The sequence below is a fragment of the Anomalospiza imberbis genome, chromosome 5, assembly GCF_031753505.1.
Source record: "Anomalospiza imberbis isolate Cuckoo-Finch-1a 21T00152 chromosome 5, ASM3175350v1, whole genome shotgun sequence".
NCBI classification, from domain to species: domain Eukaryota; kingdom Metazoa; phylum Chordata; class Aves; order Passeriformes; family Viduidae; genus Anomalospiza; species Anomalospiza imberbis.
Genome location: NC_089685.1, coordinates 27,927,650 through 27,943,691, shown reverse-complemented (window position 1 = coordinate 27,943,691; position 16,042 = coordinate 27,927,650). Strand labels below are relative to the sequence as shown.

Here is a 16,042-nt window from a genome sequence, read left to right as displayed (position 1 = left end):
GTATTTTTTAATATAAACATCTTAAAAGTAATCTTTTTAATCTTTAAAAGTATATGACAAAAAGCAGACCTATAAATAACAAACAAACATTAGAGTTTTCCAGATTACTTGAAGAGCTGTATCTTTTTGGGACTTGAAAAGATGTGTTAATGTTTAGTTCCTCAATCAAATAATCAGAGGAACAACCATATAAAAAGTTAAAAATAATCTATTTAATAGTAAGATTTTGAAGATTCCATTTGACTCTTTGGAAGCTAACCAATTTTATTTTTTTCCTTTTTTCCCCCCTATACATACTGCTGTCACAGGAAATTAAAACAGAACTGACAAATGTCCTTTTGAGAAATTAGTTTCAGTATTAATGTAATGCAAATCAGCTTTGCCTTCAGCAATGATGGAGATACCAAAGCTTGCATTTAAAGAAAGAATAATTATGCAGGTGTTTACCTGAATTTAATTAGCATTTCATTATGTCTATATGACAATAATAATAGTATTATTTTGAGAACTGAAATACTTTGGCTCTATCAAGTTTCAGCAACTTGATCTGCATAGTCACATAAATGAATAGCAATATTATCAGAGGGACAGATGAGGATCCTTCATCAACAGGAAATTATGCACATGCTTCATATACCCAGTAATCTTAATATTCACAGTGGATTATCTTTTTCTTTTGTGTTTGTGAAGTGCTGGTGAGCATGTTTCAAGCTCAGCAGCTCAGGCTGCTGCTGCTGTCATGTGTCAACCAGCTCACCCTTTACATCCAAGAGAGCCTGAGCAAACCTGCCACCCAGTGACTTCAGCTCAGAATTGCCAGGGAGAGAGAATCTGGCAGGAGAAAAGAGAAAATCCCTTTACTTGCCCAGGAAGGAGAAAAACCCTTAATGCAACAATACAATAATAAATGAATAGAAGAGAAATACATAAACTGCATATTCGTCTTCATTACATCCTACATAAACCATTGGATTTGCTGAATTTGTTAAAAATTCTGCATTTGTTACTACTTAAGCACTGAACCACCTAATACCTACAAATGCAGACTTCAAACGCAATCCTACTGTCTCCTCTGCCCCAGATGAAGACCAAGGTATCCCTGGAAGAGTAACAAAGACTATTTGCACTTGCTTTGCATTTGAAAGCCCAGAATTAAGGCTTAGGAATGCAAAACAAGAAGATGCCTCTGCTAAAAGAATTTCTACCAGTTTTGACAGATCAAATGCAAAACAAACCAAGAAATATCCTTCAGAAGGAAGGATGTCCTTCAGGGTATGCTGAAGTAAATTTATTGATATTTAGATCGAAGCTACTTAAAGGTCTAAGTGAAATAAGAGTTCTTCATCTTCTTTTGAATCCCGTGGAGTATCCATCCCTATATCTATTGAAAAAGGAAACATTCCAGCACAAGATTAAACACCCGCATGAAGAGAAGCACCTCTTTCTCTCCCTCTGCAGACCACAGAAAGTTTGTAGAGACCAAGGCAGTCTAGAAAAGTTAAGGTAATTTGGTTTTGAAATTAAGCACTTGAATAAAGGGTCTAAAATACTGTGGAGATAATCAGAATTTGAGATCAGGAATCCAGGACCACTGGCTATCTTGAAGATGAAACAGGTAGCTGGGAACTAAATAGTGTCAATCATCTAAGAGAATTATGCATTTTCTGAAGGCCTCATTTGGTCCCATATTTGTCAACTTGAAATGCTTTGTGAGAAAGTGCCCTAAAAGCAGGAGTAAATTTCAGAATTAATTTCCCCTAAAAGAAAAAAAAAAAAAAAAATCCAGTTTACTTCTGTTTTCATTATTTAGAGGAAAGCCCAAAAGTTTTTTTTTAACATGTTCAACACATGACCTACAGTTGGAGAAAGCTCAGATTCCTTTCTCTTGCACTACAAACTGTTCTGATAAAGCCATTTTTATTGTCCTTCCACACCAAAATAACAGATTCATCAACACTTTCAGTCTGTTCTTCTGTTCTATGGGAACAAATTTCTTTGTGTGACCTCTGTCAGGTAGCTAAAAGCAATCAACTAAATAAAATCTAACATAGACTGATTTTATTTGCTCTTTTACAAGAAGTTTACTGGGGCTCTACTCTTTAAGCTCTTATTTTGCCTGACACTCAGACTCATTACAGTCTTTTTCTAAGGACAAACTAATGCAATTAGCAGGCAATTCAAGCTTTTTCAAGGTATTCCTATGCATTAATTACTCTACTGGAGTGTAAATATAGACCTATCAAAAGTGTGACTTAATAGCCACCTGCAGGAAACGTTTTGAAAGATGCCAGTGTACTGGAGAATAACTACATACTTATTCATTCCTGAGGCAACACAAAATACACTGCAGACTACTTACTACCCTGCTACTGAGTGTGGACATAGCCTTTCAGGAGATTTATTGCAGAAAGGAGCGTACGCATTTGGTTTGAACATTTATCAGCTGATCTTAGCATATTTCTACTGGCTTGTTGGACAAGGACGTGTTCTCTCTCTGAAAGGGAGCAGTGTGGCTTCATAACTATGTCTTACAACTCAGCAAATGAGCAGGTTGAGGCAACTCTTTGAGACTCCTCAAAGGGCTGTTTTGTTCCAAATCAGACTAAAATAGTGACACTTCAAACATCTTGTCACATGGAGACAAACAGATACTGAAAGCAGAAAAAGGAATCTCTTGGTCCATGGAAAATCAGATAATATTGCCAGCCTAGGAGAAGGACTCTTCAGGGGGCACTGGTACATCATTTTGAACACAGAGCTGTAACTAAATGTGGTCCCTGGTGATCCCAGACACTACAACTACCATTAACAACCTTTTCTCTCCATACCCACCACAAAAAAAAGGTATCTAAACATGAGGACTTTTGTACAATTTAAATCCAGAATAACAGCATAAATATTTACACAAGTAGGCAACCACTTGGACGTTGCTGAATATTGGGCAAATCAGCATGTGATTAGACATAACAAGAAAGGATTTCTAATAGAGATATTAATTTTAAATAAACCTGACAGAAGACTCTAAAAACATAACCACACATGCTAATACAAAGGAACTATGATTGTTCTACATGCCAAAATGAGTGTCTTTGTATTAACTTGTTTAGCCTTCTCATAAACTGTTCTTCTTCAGTGTTTACAGACTGTTTGACTCCTACCCACCATCTGGCCTAGTTTTGTGCCAAATTCCAGAAATGTTGATGATAAAAACATGGGTAAGGAAAAATGAATGCATATGCAAACTTTTTTTGAGGTAATTTGCACCCTCTTTACAATCAGGCTATCTACTTACCAGCTATTTTCACTAATAATCATTGTGGGATTTATCTGAGGTACCAAAATACTTACATCAGTTTAGATACCTGATTTCAGGTATCTTCCTGCAAGTGTCTATGTGTCTGTAAGGTGTCTGAATTGTAATTCTGTTTTATGTTCTTGGCCTACTGGACCCAAACTGACACAGAAAAGACAGCTATTCACAAAAAAGAAAATTCGGCTTTCATGTATTAAATAAGGATCTATAGTATCTTACCATAACATTCCGTTCATAATGTTCATGTTCTTTCTCAAAATCTATGACAAAGCCATTTAGAGACCAAATAAATGTCAGGTCTAATGTGGGATCATGAGATGCAATGCATTGCATGGTAGCATTCTCTCCAACAGTGACATCAACATTCAACGGAGCTAAAGTAATCCTTGTAGCTTCTGTGAAATTAATAGCAAACATGGAAAATTCCAATAAATTAATATTTATTCAAATATAAGCTCAGCTCCATAACTGTTTGATCATACATAAAACCACTCCCTCAAAGTCTAGTTTACATGTTATTCATACAACTACATTTGAAAGGACCAAACTGAAGACAACAAAGCATTTTACAACTAAAATACCTGACTTCTGCCTAGCTGTTTAAATCTCTGAATCACAGTACAACTATTCTTATTCATTGGCTATGTCTCAAGTAGAAAGAAGACACATGATGAATCTTACGTGACGTGTGCTGCATTTCTTGTTTCAATTATAATATTTCCTATGTTTTAAAACTTGTGTATTTAATGAATTAAAAGTTCTACTTGGTTAGGCCGAGACAGATTTTCATTAGAGCATTGCGGGGATCTTAATTTATCTATTGAGAAACAATATAATAGATGCATAACAAATTGTGTAAATAGCTATGTGTGAAAAAGAAGAGAAAACAATACAAGAAAAGGAAGAAAGCACATCAGCATTGAGCTGTCACATCCAGCATGATTTCTGGAACAGAGATTAAAAACCTATTTGACAAATGACTCTTCCACTATCAGTGGTACTTGATAGACATAGGTGTTACAGAATGCTGTCCTTCCTGTCTGTAGTCTACAGTTGTTTAGTTATTTGCCATCAGATTTAAAATGCACAATTAAGGATATCAGTACTCAATCAGTAAATAAAAATACTGATAAAGGAAGGTAATTTAGAAGTGCAATCAAATGGATATATAACCTTATCTCAAAACTTTCACACATATTTCTTTAACAGCAATGCTCTCTCAAACATGCTTATACTACCACCACTACAACACCAAAATTACCACCAAAAGAAAAAAACAACCAACCAAACCAAACCAAACCCCCTACAAAACAAAAAACCACCACACTAAGGAAGGTCATCAGCACTCCCATTTTCTCTGAGTCATGGCCCCAGAATCACACCTTAGCATGAGTGCTAAGCTACTAAATAAAGGGAATGCATTAAAATATGTCAATTTAATGTATCTTGTTTAGTAATCTCTTATGGAAAAAATCAACCCTGAAAATTGAGATACAGTGTTAGAACTGATGCAAACATACCCCTGTTGCAACTGAGCAATATACTTTAAAAGCATCAATTCAGTGTTAATGAGCAATTAAATTAGAAAGATGTAGAACAGCTTGAAAAAGCAGTGCAATGCTGAACAAAAATTAGTCATTTTGAACTAAGGGATTCTGCCCAAAACAAATGAATGCGATTCTGAGGCTTACCTGTCATTTCTAGAACACCAGTGCTATTGGCTTTTCCTCGGTTATTTTCCGCAAAACAGGTATAACGACCTTCATCCAGCTTTGTGACATTGATAATTTCCAGGCTCCCATCATCCCAGATACGTATGCTATGGAAAGCACAAAAAATACACTAAGAGAAATTAAATTTTATATTAGAAAGCAATGCTTCCAATAGAACTGTAGTGAATGAAAGAACAAACCACAAACATCATTTGAAAGCTCACATCTAACTACTGGATTTATAAACACGCCTACAGTAAAAACTACTTAAAGAGACTGGCATGATTAGATGTCTCAGATTGCTGGAGCAAGAGAACGTACTTCTTTTCACTTGTACTCATTCAAGTATTTTTCTAAGAGTTTTATGGTACAATTCAATTCTTAAACCAGACTGGGTAAAGTTGGATACCCTGCTAACTCTTTGAATCCATACTGCCAGTAACATTTTGGTATATTATTTTTCTGAAGTTACACATTCTCCTGTCCCTGAAATCTGCAAAATGGAGAATCATCCTACGCAACAGACAGACAGATACATAAGGTTACATTTTTTAAGGCCCAAAGTGTTCACTGGCAGTCAATACTAACCGGCTCCCATTTGCAAGCAATTCTGTTCCTTTGCTCCAGGAGAATTTTGGCTTAGGAGCAGCTTTAGGCTTGCATTCAATGATTACACGCCCTCCTTTAGCTGCTAAGATTTTCTTCTTCATAGGGTTCAGTTCAAAAGTAGGAGGTGAAGCTGAAAGCAAAAATTAACACAAATTCTGCTGTTAGTGATTTTACTGCAGAATAAAATTTGTTTCCAACATACAATAAATCACAGAACTACTGAATTGTTTACAAATCTTCATTATTCAGACTAGTGAGAAAAATATTAATGATACAGAGATATACTTGAAGTATGTGGTGATCTACAAGAAACACGAAAAATCATTATGCAGTTCTGTGCTGTGCTACACTAGAGGTTTCTTTCTATTGATTTCTGAACTTTCATCTGAGTTTAATCCAACAAGATCAAAGTCCACTGAAAGTTCCTCCCTTTCAAAAGACCTTTTGATCAGTCCTAATAAAATTCAGATTCCTGGAGATAAATTTCTTTAACAAGTTGCTCACTCAATCACAATTCCAGAGAATAGTTGGGTTTACTTTTCAGTGGTTTTAACCCCCTCTACAAACTAAAATTGTGCCCTTCTTATTCTTTATGGTTTTCTGTTTGGCCAGCTGGCCGTAGGTGCATTCTCAGATGTACAAGAGGATTGAGACGTGACAGTCATAAGCACCACACTTATGTCTCTGAGGTCAGATCTTTGCTTACTAATTTTTTCTTTATTTTAGACCAAATGAAAGAAAAAAAGCTTTTAATTATTTTGCATCTTGGCATTCCAGCAAGTTAATCATGCCAGCAAGTGTGTGCACAGCCTGAGGAAATAAGGCAATTATTTAATTACAGAAGTACAGAGCAAAACTCTAACCAATATCCACATATTACCAACACTGACTTTTAAAAATGCACATATAAAAAGTGCTGATTTTGTGTAAACCAAGCTGGTAGTGAGTACATAGTAATGGAAGAACAGTATAGAATGAAGCATTTTTGTGCAATGGGTTAGGAAAATGAAGAATAGTTTAGTTCTTGGGAAAGTCTGAAGGCAAGTGTGAGATGGATTGAAGACCAACTACCACAGGGAAATCTAGAAAAAATATGTCATATGGCCAGTGTGTCTGCTCTAATTAAATCAGTAAAAACATCAGAAATTGTTTTAAGGCTGAGAACTCTGGATCTATGAGTCAAACTTTCAACAGCATGCTCCTCAGGAAAACACAATGGATTCATAACTACATCCAGCCATCAAATGACATAGCTATATTGCATACAAACATTGTGACTTCCATGTAAGGGGTGGCAGAGAGAAAAAACAAAGGGAGAGCAAAGATGAAGATCTTCAAGGGCCAAGTAAGTGACGACATAGTTTCTTAAAAAGCAGATTTTGCCTCAAAGAGGAGTGAGTGATCATATGTGAGCAAAAATGAAAATGCTTCTTAACCAGTTTTGCAAGCTTAAAAGTTTAGGCTGCAATTCTATGTGTTTCATATAACTTCAGCACTATCAGTTCCTCTGAGGGGAACAGCAGGAAACAAGCACCATAAATACAAACAGAAAACATGCCCCACAAGTCGGTAAATTTATTCCTCAAGTTGCTGTCAAAAACCAGCTAGAGAGCTCAAATAAACCCCATCTCACCTAGACTGAGTGAGAGTTCTTAGCTTCATCCTCACAGGAATCTGTTACCAAACAGTACTTGCAAATATAACTGCTATCTTACTCAAGCCCGAAATAGTAAATAGAGAAATAATCCCACTGACCCACAATCTTCAGTTCAGCATTTGCATAAATAATTCCATGCATGTTTTCTGCTATACACTGGTACATGCCGGCATCGTCAAAGGTCAGACTTTGCATTCTTAGTTCACCTTTCCGGAACTAAAACACAGAATCAATAAAATAACAAGATATTAACATAAACTACATAAACTGAACAATCCACACCCATCCACATTCTTTCTTCTTTGTTTGTTTTTTTTTCCTTTTTCAGTAACATTAGGTTCACCTTTTTCTAAAGAAAGAGTCATTGTCATTCAATATTTAAGTTTCTGGTAAAGTCCTAGTTGAATGTCAGTAGAGAAATTTACTGTCCAGTCCCCTATTATCATATCAGTGCAAACACTACTGATTCAGAAATAAAAAAATGAAGAATTAAATTAATTTTATGCAGATAAGCTTTGTTATGCCATGCTCACTGGTCAGTGTTTTCTATTGTTACATCATTTTACCATGGGAAAAAGTCACAACATGTCCCAGTGAGGTAGGGGTTTTTCAGAAGATTCCTCTGGGAGATAGTACAAACTATTTTCTTTTACTTTTTTTAATGTAAAAAAGGAAAAAAAAAAAACAGCCAATCAAAATAAGGTAGCTAAGGTGGGGTATTTTGTAAATGTAGATGTCAATCAGTTTTTGAAAGATCATCTTAATGTATTCTGTTTTCTTGTGAAAATCAAGCTGAAAGCTTTAACTCTTGTATCTAAGTACATTGGAATGTATGGAGCAGTGGAAGATTAAGAGAATAGTACATTGCTGAAAAGAGAACAGATTAAAGGAAACATAATTTCTGACTACTTTATGTGAAAATGTTTTAATCAGATTTTATACAAGGAATCTTTGTTGTGCTCTAAATGAAAGGCCTAATTACAAGTTATCTGATTTAGAAACAAATTATATTTTGAAGGCAATTAACATATTTCTGCTATCTTCCATTTGGAAATCATCTTATCATCATAGTAACACGCAGCATAATCTTCTGGTGTAGTACTGGAGAATTGCACACTGTGTTCTGCAATCCAGTATGCAGATTTTGTTAGTGAAAGCCAAGTTCAGTGGGGACCAGCAAGGAACTCACTTGTTAAATTATTTGCTGACACTAACTACCAAAGCTAGACAAAAGCATTGTTTTTCCTGGTTTAAGCCACCTCCATATAGCAGATGGTGATAGCCCTGTTGTCCCTCCAACATCATACATTTTTTTTTAAGATACACAGTCAAAAACCAAGCTGCTTCATTGTCTTTTTTTTTCTTTGTTTGCCAAGATAAGAGTCACTACAGCCCTCGTATTCTCTTGTTTTTTAATGGCTTTTCATGTAGTGTAAGCACTAGACTTTTATACACTGTTGAAATGCCTAAATGGGTTTTTCCCAGAGAAGTTGTGGATGTCCCATCCCTGGAATTGTTCAAGGGCAGGCTGGATGGAGTTCTGAGCAACTAGGGCTAGTGAAAGGTGCTCCTGCCCATGACTGGGGAGTTGGAACTAAACAATCTTTAAGGCACCCTCCAACACAAACCATTCTGTGATTCCAGGATACTAGGAGAGAAAATCTACTTTGTTTAAACCAAATATCCAGTGTAATAGAATTAAGTCAAACAGTACTTCTTTAAACTTCTTTTAAACATCACCTAAACATTTGCAACACTCTGTGTCTAGAAAAAATGTAAAAAAATACAAGATATAGAAAGAAGACTGATTCTTTAAAAAATAATCTTTACTGTCATATCTCCACTGACTATTTTGTCTTATATTTTTAAAGACACATTCATGCTTAATGTGGCAAAAAGGATTAATTTTAAAGAAAAGATGACATTTTTTATCCAGAGTGAAGAGCATTTACTTAAACAGGTCTTGAGAAAAAGGGGTATCTACCTCCTAAACATATGGTCAAAAGTTAAGTTCATAATTCAAAGCTGAATACTAAATAGCCTGAAAAAATAAGAGAAGATTGAGATGAAACTTAAAAATAGATTTTAATGCCTCATGCAAGTCGCACCCGCAAATATTTGGATCATTATAATTAATTTTCTTTTAACCTTTTAATAATGCATGCTTCAAAATACTGTTTCCATGAGCCAACCACTCAAGCCTGTGTTACTTACAGCAATACACTTACCGAGGCACCATTCTTCAGCCACCTAATTGTTGGAATGGGCTTGCCCGTAGCTACACAAGGCCAGTACAGGTCACTGCCTATATCCCTTTCTGTGTCATTGATATGTTCTACCCACTCAGGAGCAGCTGCAGAATAAAATACATCATGCATTGTAAATATAGCACATACATATTTAATTAGCATTATCTTCGATTAATTCCACTGCTTTTTCCATGATACTTAAACAGGCCACTCAAAGTAAAGCTGATAACTCTGCAATGCACCAGGCACAGAAAAGTTTTTGTCTTACAACATAGATTCAAAAAAGCTTCAAACTATTTTTTATGAGAAGAAAATATGGAATTGAAATAATGGTTCCTGAAAGACAGAAGACAAGATATCATCACTTAAATTGATCTGCAGATTATTCAGTGTGGAAATTACCCAGAAGCACTGTGAAAATGATAGTTAAATGACATGAAATTGTGCAAAACTGTGGACATACTGAAAAGACCTCCAAGAAATTATGCTCTTGGTCCAAACAGTATATGTAAGAAATTAATATTGAAAATGGTCCAGCATATTTGCTTTTGCTAAGCAAACAAACCAATTTATTAGCTTTAGTTATTATAAGCAGTAATAACCTTCCCACACTAATTCTGAGTTTGATCTAATGAAGTTCTAGCACTTAACTGAGGGTCTTAACTCAGAAAATCTTCTTTACAGACAGTGAAAGAGACATAAATCTTGTGAGGGTGGTTCAGATGTTACATGTGACATTTTCATGTCATGGTTTTGTGGCATAAACCTCAGACAAGAAGCCAAGTTACTTTGGATGATTTCACTATGATCAGTAAGATACAATTTTTGGTTATCTAATTTAACCAAATGCATAAAGGGAAGTAACAGAGGATGGAGGGAAAAAAGAACTGTGCATAGCTAATAAGACAGAGAGCTAAGACATAAAACACAAACAATAGGAGGAAACAAAAAATCCTAACAAACCTAATGGTCTCTTTTTCTTCTCAGAAGTTCTTTCACTTTGAGTACTATAAATTGATTTAATTTACATTATGCATATGTATGTAAACACAGAACTGTCAAAGTGCATATACCAGCTACCTAACCAGACAAATTGAGTAGTCTTTCAATTAATACATAAATATAATGCCTGGCATTTAATGAAAGAATTTTGATGCTGCTCTATTAACTTGAACAGCAGTGTGTGAGGGTAATGGTATGAATCAACACAGACAACTGTGAAAACACAGACACTTCCAACCTAAGTAAAAGCAACACAGATCATCATGAATAAAATTGTTCTTCCTACCTTGTACATAAACTCTTGCTTGGTGTTTATCTTTTCCTTTATAGTTTTCAGCTTCACACTCATAAAGTCCTTCATCTTCATACTGAATATTGAAGATCTTAAGAACTGCACCAGACATGCTTATCTCAGCAGAGGCTGGCAAGGGTTCAAGGTATTTACTCCATCTGAGTTCAGGAACCGGACTTGAAAAGGTACAGTAAAGTACAAATGAGCATGTTCACAAACTGGTGGTTAAATTGCAGACTACAAGAAGAGCATTTGATCATGAAATATGTATTTTCATTCCATGAAATATGAAAGCAATTTGTGCTGTACAATAACTTTAAAACACACTTACTTTCCAAGAGCAAAACACTCCAGTGTCACGTTTTGTCCCAGGAGAGCATACGTGTCCTTGAACTTCACCTTGATATCAGCAGGATATACTTTTGCTCCTAATATGAAAAAAAAGATTCTAAGAAAAGGCATGTCAGAAAGTTATACAGCTATTAAAATTTTCACAGTTCAATAAAACTTTTCTTAAAATTCCAGACAAAATTCATCTTTACACTAAATAAACAGCTTGTCAATTTGTAAAGTCTGACTAAGTACTGAACTTTTACTAGTAAGGCATAATGGTTTTATACTCAGCAACTAGTTATCTTTCTCTGGATGACAAATCCTAACATTTTTTACAGAATTTGAAGCATGATTACGTACTCTGTATGTGGGTAGACAAAAACCTGAGTCTGTTTCCCATAAGTTTTTTACTGGATAGAGTATTTTGAATTTAAGCTCAATTTTACCTCAGTAAGGGTATGAAGGAAGCAAGCACATCTACAGCTTAATGAGCTTACAGAGATGTAAATGTAATCAAATCTCCCTACTAGCAATCCCTGTAGAAATCCTCTTCAGTTCTAGATGAAGATGACAGTGTGAATACTGGAATATTTGGTCAAAGATCGCTAATTTGAAATTATATTAATTAAATCAGTAATATGGACAATTGTACAGATAAAAGGGTCACTGAAAAATTGATGATCAGTTTATGACTATCTAGTGATGGACAATCTGAAGAGTCAATAGGGACTTGGGTTCCCTGCAGTTCTCCTGAAGAAATGGTGGCAAATAATCCAGTAACACAAAGCCACAGAGGTGTCTTAGGAGATTGACTGTGAGACACAAAGCCCTCAGGCCACCATCGGATAGGAAATTTCTTCCGGGAAAAGGATTTTCCTCTTTCATGGGGGATTTTCTGAGGGAAAAAAAAGTAAATCCTGAAGCTGTTAATCAACATTTACATGAAGTTTCTACTTTACAGTCAAACTCCTTTGAACCAATGCCAAGATACTGAAGATTTTGGGATCAGGGGCTTATCACAAAGAAGAAATGGGGATTCTGGGGATAAGAACTCTGTTCTCAATGATTTGAAAGGAAATTTGTGAATTAAACAATGGAGAGTTCTTTCACAAAGATTTCATGGTGGATGGGAATGATTTGTACCTCTGCATCTGAAACACCAAGCAACACTGAGCAGTAGCCATTATAACTTGCCATATAATTCTCCTTACAGAAATGAAAGTAGTTATGAATTAGCAAAATTATAACACAAATATATATAATTAATATAATTAAAATGCTGTGCATAGTATTTCCAATAAATACTTACGATCAGATTGTGGAATAAGTGGAATAAATTTACTGAATACACTCTTTGTTATTGAAGGGCTGGACACAAAACATGAATAATTGCCCTTATCTGATGCTTCCACATTTGCAATGTAGAGATTGCCATTTGTCTGTGACACAAATCGTCGTTTGTCCAAAGCAATGAACACTGGGAACTCATTTAGAAGCCAGCGATAACTGAGGTCATCTGGAGGAAAATATTTTAGTCAATATTAAAACCAAACACTTTCAGCTATTTAAACCACAAAATACTGTCTGAATACAAATGACTTGAGTCTAATTTCTAAGTTATAGATTTTTTTTTTTTTTGGAGAAGCAGCTATGTGAGAGAGATTTATACATGTCTCAGCAGCCAGCTCATTCCTGTCTACACTGAAATCTTGGGCATTTCTGATGTCAGTGCAGGTTACTGGAGACCTGGCTACACTGTGCACACCTTGCCCTGGGCACAACCATCCCACAGGAACTGAGTGGGATAGGATGAGAGAGGCAGCTGGGTCTTGACCTTATGCAACAGAGAAGCTGGGAACTTGTCACCAGTCTTGCGATTTAGACAAAACCTTAGACTTTCAGCTAGTAACATGTCTTCATTCTTCAGTTCCTTGCAATGCTTGAACTGCGCATGAAAACTAAATCATTATTCCATTTTACAAGGTAGAAGAGATGCTAACAGCCAATTTCATCCCTCATGATGGAACTCCAGATGCTTGAGATTATGGGTATAATCCCTGCAGAGCTCTTCAGTAGCTAGTGATGAGAAAAAGTCCCTTCCAGAGAATAAATAACCTCATCTCTGACCCTCTGGGGGCACTTCTGATTTTAACAGAAGCCCATGATCATAGCAGTTCAGGTGACTTTACTAGGTGGAATGAATGGTCAACATAGGGTCAGCAACAAACATTCAAAACAGAAACTTAACCTAAATGGTGATTCTCAAGCTGCACAAAAGTTACTGTTAAAGTGAATATAAAGGAAACTTGCAAAAACAAATATTAATTTATCTTTTACTCTTAAGACACTGCAAATAAAGCACTTTTAGCTGAATTACCTGGGTAGTGGTAAGGGGGCTCACAAAGAAGCACTGCTCCAACACCTTCTCGCACTTTAACCTCATAACGTTCCTCAGGTGGAAAGGGATCCAGATCTAGTTTTTAAAAAAGCAAGGGGAGGAGAATAGGTATTTTAACTACAGTAACTTTTTACTATTATCATTAGTTTCCATCCTGTAGCAATTAGTATAGAAATACATCAATACAAGGCAGTTAGAAACTTGTTAACCCCTAATGCCAGTTTTGCTTATTTGTCATTACGAAATGAATTTTTTGTTTTATTATTTTTGTAATCATAATTGTAAATGCCAGGGGAAAGAAAAAAGTGATGTAGACTTTATCTCTAGGAGTAGTTAGGTTTAAAATATTTTAATGAGTGTTAAGGCACTGGATCTAAAAAGTGTGTACAGTATTCTCAGACGGACTAATTGATGAAGTATATGAGAGAATGTGTGTTTTGTTCCACAGTTTCAGTAAATTTGACAGCAAAACAAAATTACAGCTGGTCAAGACTTTGGAACTCTTCTAAATGGTTTTTGACATAATCAGTTTATGCATAAGCAAAATAGAAAAAACTTACACTAAAGATCAGACATTTTCTATATTAATTTTAGCAACTCTATTCAGTTCTTTAGAAACAGTGATTGTAGAAATAATTTTTATAGGTGATTATTGAAAAGGAGAAAGGAAGAAATACAACAGTATAATAAAGAATAAAAGCAGGCTTTTTTAAACAGATATTTATCAGTTTCCAGCTATCTTTTCACTATTCCTTACCTCTTTACCCTATTTTAGTTTACATATTAAAACACTGTATATTAGGATTCTGTTCAGTGTAATTTTTCAGTATACCATCAACATTCAGCTCATTCAGTCAGTGATCTGGTAGGCAGAAAACATACCTCAGACTGTTTTGGTTCCTTTTTTTTTAATCTATTAGCTTTATTGTTTTTTTTTTTTTTTATCCTATTGATTATTCAGGACTGACTGGAGATTGCTTTATGCAAATAAATATCCCATAAATGGAATGTTGATGTTTTCTCCATTAAAAGGAAGTAACAACTTGGTTTTCAAACTTTTTTTTCTAGAAGATTCACTAGGTAAATACAGACTAAGACTGTATCAACGATGATATGACCCATCAGCTCATTATAGCTTCTGACTTTCTCTAATATTTGTAGTCCCACAGTCTCACAAGTACTATCAGAAAGCTGATGTCTGATCTTCTACAGGAAGGAATGAATTCTACTTATGGAAGCTGGTTAAAGACAAGTGTGGCACCAAACCCTTAGTGTCAGGGCACCTAGGGCTTTGTGAATGGACCCCAGTTAGATTCCTTTTTTTTTTAGGATTCCTTTCTTTGCCCTCTGATGAGAAAATATATCTGGGGAAAAGGCAACTTAAGGCAAAAAAATCCCAAACAGTATCTTATGTCCATAAAATCTTACATTAGTCTTCATTGTGTACACCAATTTTTTACAATTCATGTATTTGGTGATATGCAGGTCTGTACATGTACATGTCTTCACAAGACTAGCTCATGGCTGTCAGAAGTTGACAGAAATTTCCCCCAGCAGGGCTTTTTCACTGTAGCCTAGGAGTCGGGGCATACTTTACTAGCAAGTGCTGTACCTTCCTCCTGCAGTTGTGCTTGCACTGCACCTCATCACCATGTGCCCTCACTCGAGTTTTTCTTCTGTGACTATTTCCCCTCAAGTCCTACCATGATTTTAAAAGAGTCTGGACATTATTATCTCCAGATCTGGCTCCATGAGTCTCTTCAATTAATAATTTAACAATAACTCACCGGGAAGGCTCTTATGCTATGTCAGCTGAATGCTAAAGAATATAAAATGCTTACAAACTTATTTTGTGTCGATCTCTGCAGACTACGGCACTTAAGATACTGTTTTTACAGAGCAGTACAGATACAGCACATGTTAGCAGAATACACTGCAGTGTAAAACATTGGGCATTCATAGCTAGCCATAATTTTTCTATATTCTGACATAAAAAACGGCTTACATCCAAAACTCAGAGTGGCTTCACTGCTTCTGACAGTTCCGAAGACATTCGACACTACACAGACATATTTTCCAGCATCCCTTGATTTCTCTGGATTGTTGATAACAAGTCTGCCTCCCACCATACTGTAGCGCTCCTTTGTTAAATCAATATCCCAGTTGTTGAGTTTCCATCTATTAAAAAAGAAAAGCAAGATGTAAGATTGGTCCCAAAAAGCAAACCTGGTAAGAAAAATTATGTGAAAAATAACTCATAAATTCTGACAAACTATGCAGGAAGTTATTAATATACTTCTATAAAAGTTTTAAGTTTTCCTTCAAAAAGAGGCACAGATTTGAACTCCAGAAGTCTTTTAAACATAACAGCATCAGTACTTCCTTCTTAGAGACATGACATAGTTTGTTAAAACATAGCTGCTGGCCAAGCAGCAAGAAATGCTTGAGCTGGCTGTGAATGAGCTAGCCAGTCACCA

The 16,042-nt window shown here is 35.6% G+C and overlaps 1 protein-coding gene across 1 annotated transcript in view; it reads right to left on the bottom strand.

The window, feature by feature from the left end:
• Positions 1-16,042, bottom strand: part of CNTN1 (contactin 1) — a 124,837-nt gene that overhangs the window by 46,914 nt on the left and 61,881 nt on the right. The window contains exons 4-13 of the mRNA XM_068189984.1: positions 15,571-15,743; positions 13,545-13,640; positions 12,477-12,683; positions 11,166-11,262; positions 10,829-11,010; positions 9,520-9,644; positions 7,390-7,507; positions 5,614-5,764; positions 5,005-5,132; positions 3,533-3,708 (exon numbers count right to left, since the gene is read on the bottom strand). Of these exons, the coding sequence (XP_068046085.1) occupies positions 3,533-3,708; positions 5,005-5,132; positions 5,614-5,764; positions 7,390-7,507; positions 9,520-9,644; positions 10,829-11,010; positions 11,166-11,262; positions 12,477-12,683; positions 13,545-13,640; positions 15,571-15,743 (1,453 nt within the window). The remainder of the gene's footprint in view (positions 1-3,532; positions 3,709-5,004; positions 5,133-5,613; positions 5,765-7,389; positions 7,508-9,519; positions 9,645-10,828; positions 11,011-11,165; positions 11,263-12,476; positions 12,684-13,544; positions 13,641-15,570; positions 15,744-16,042) is intronic.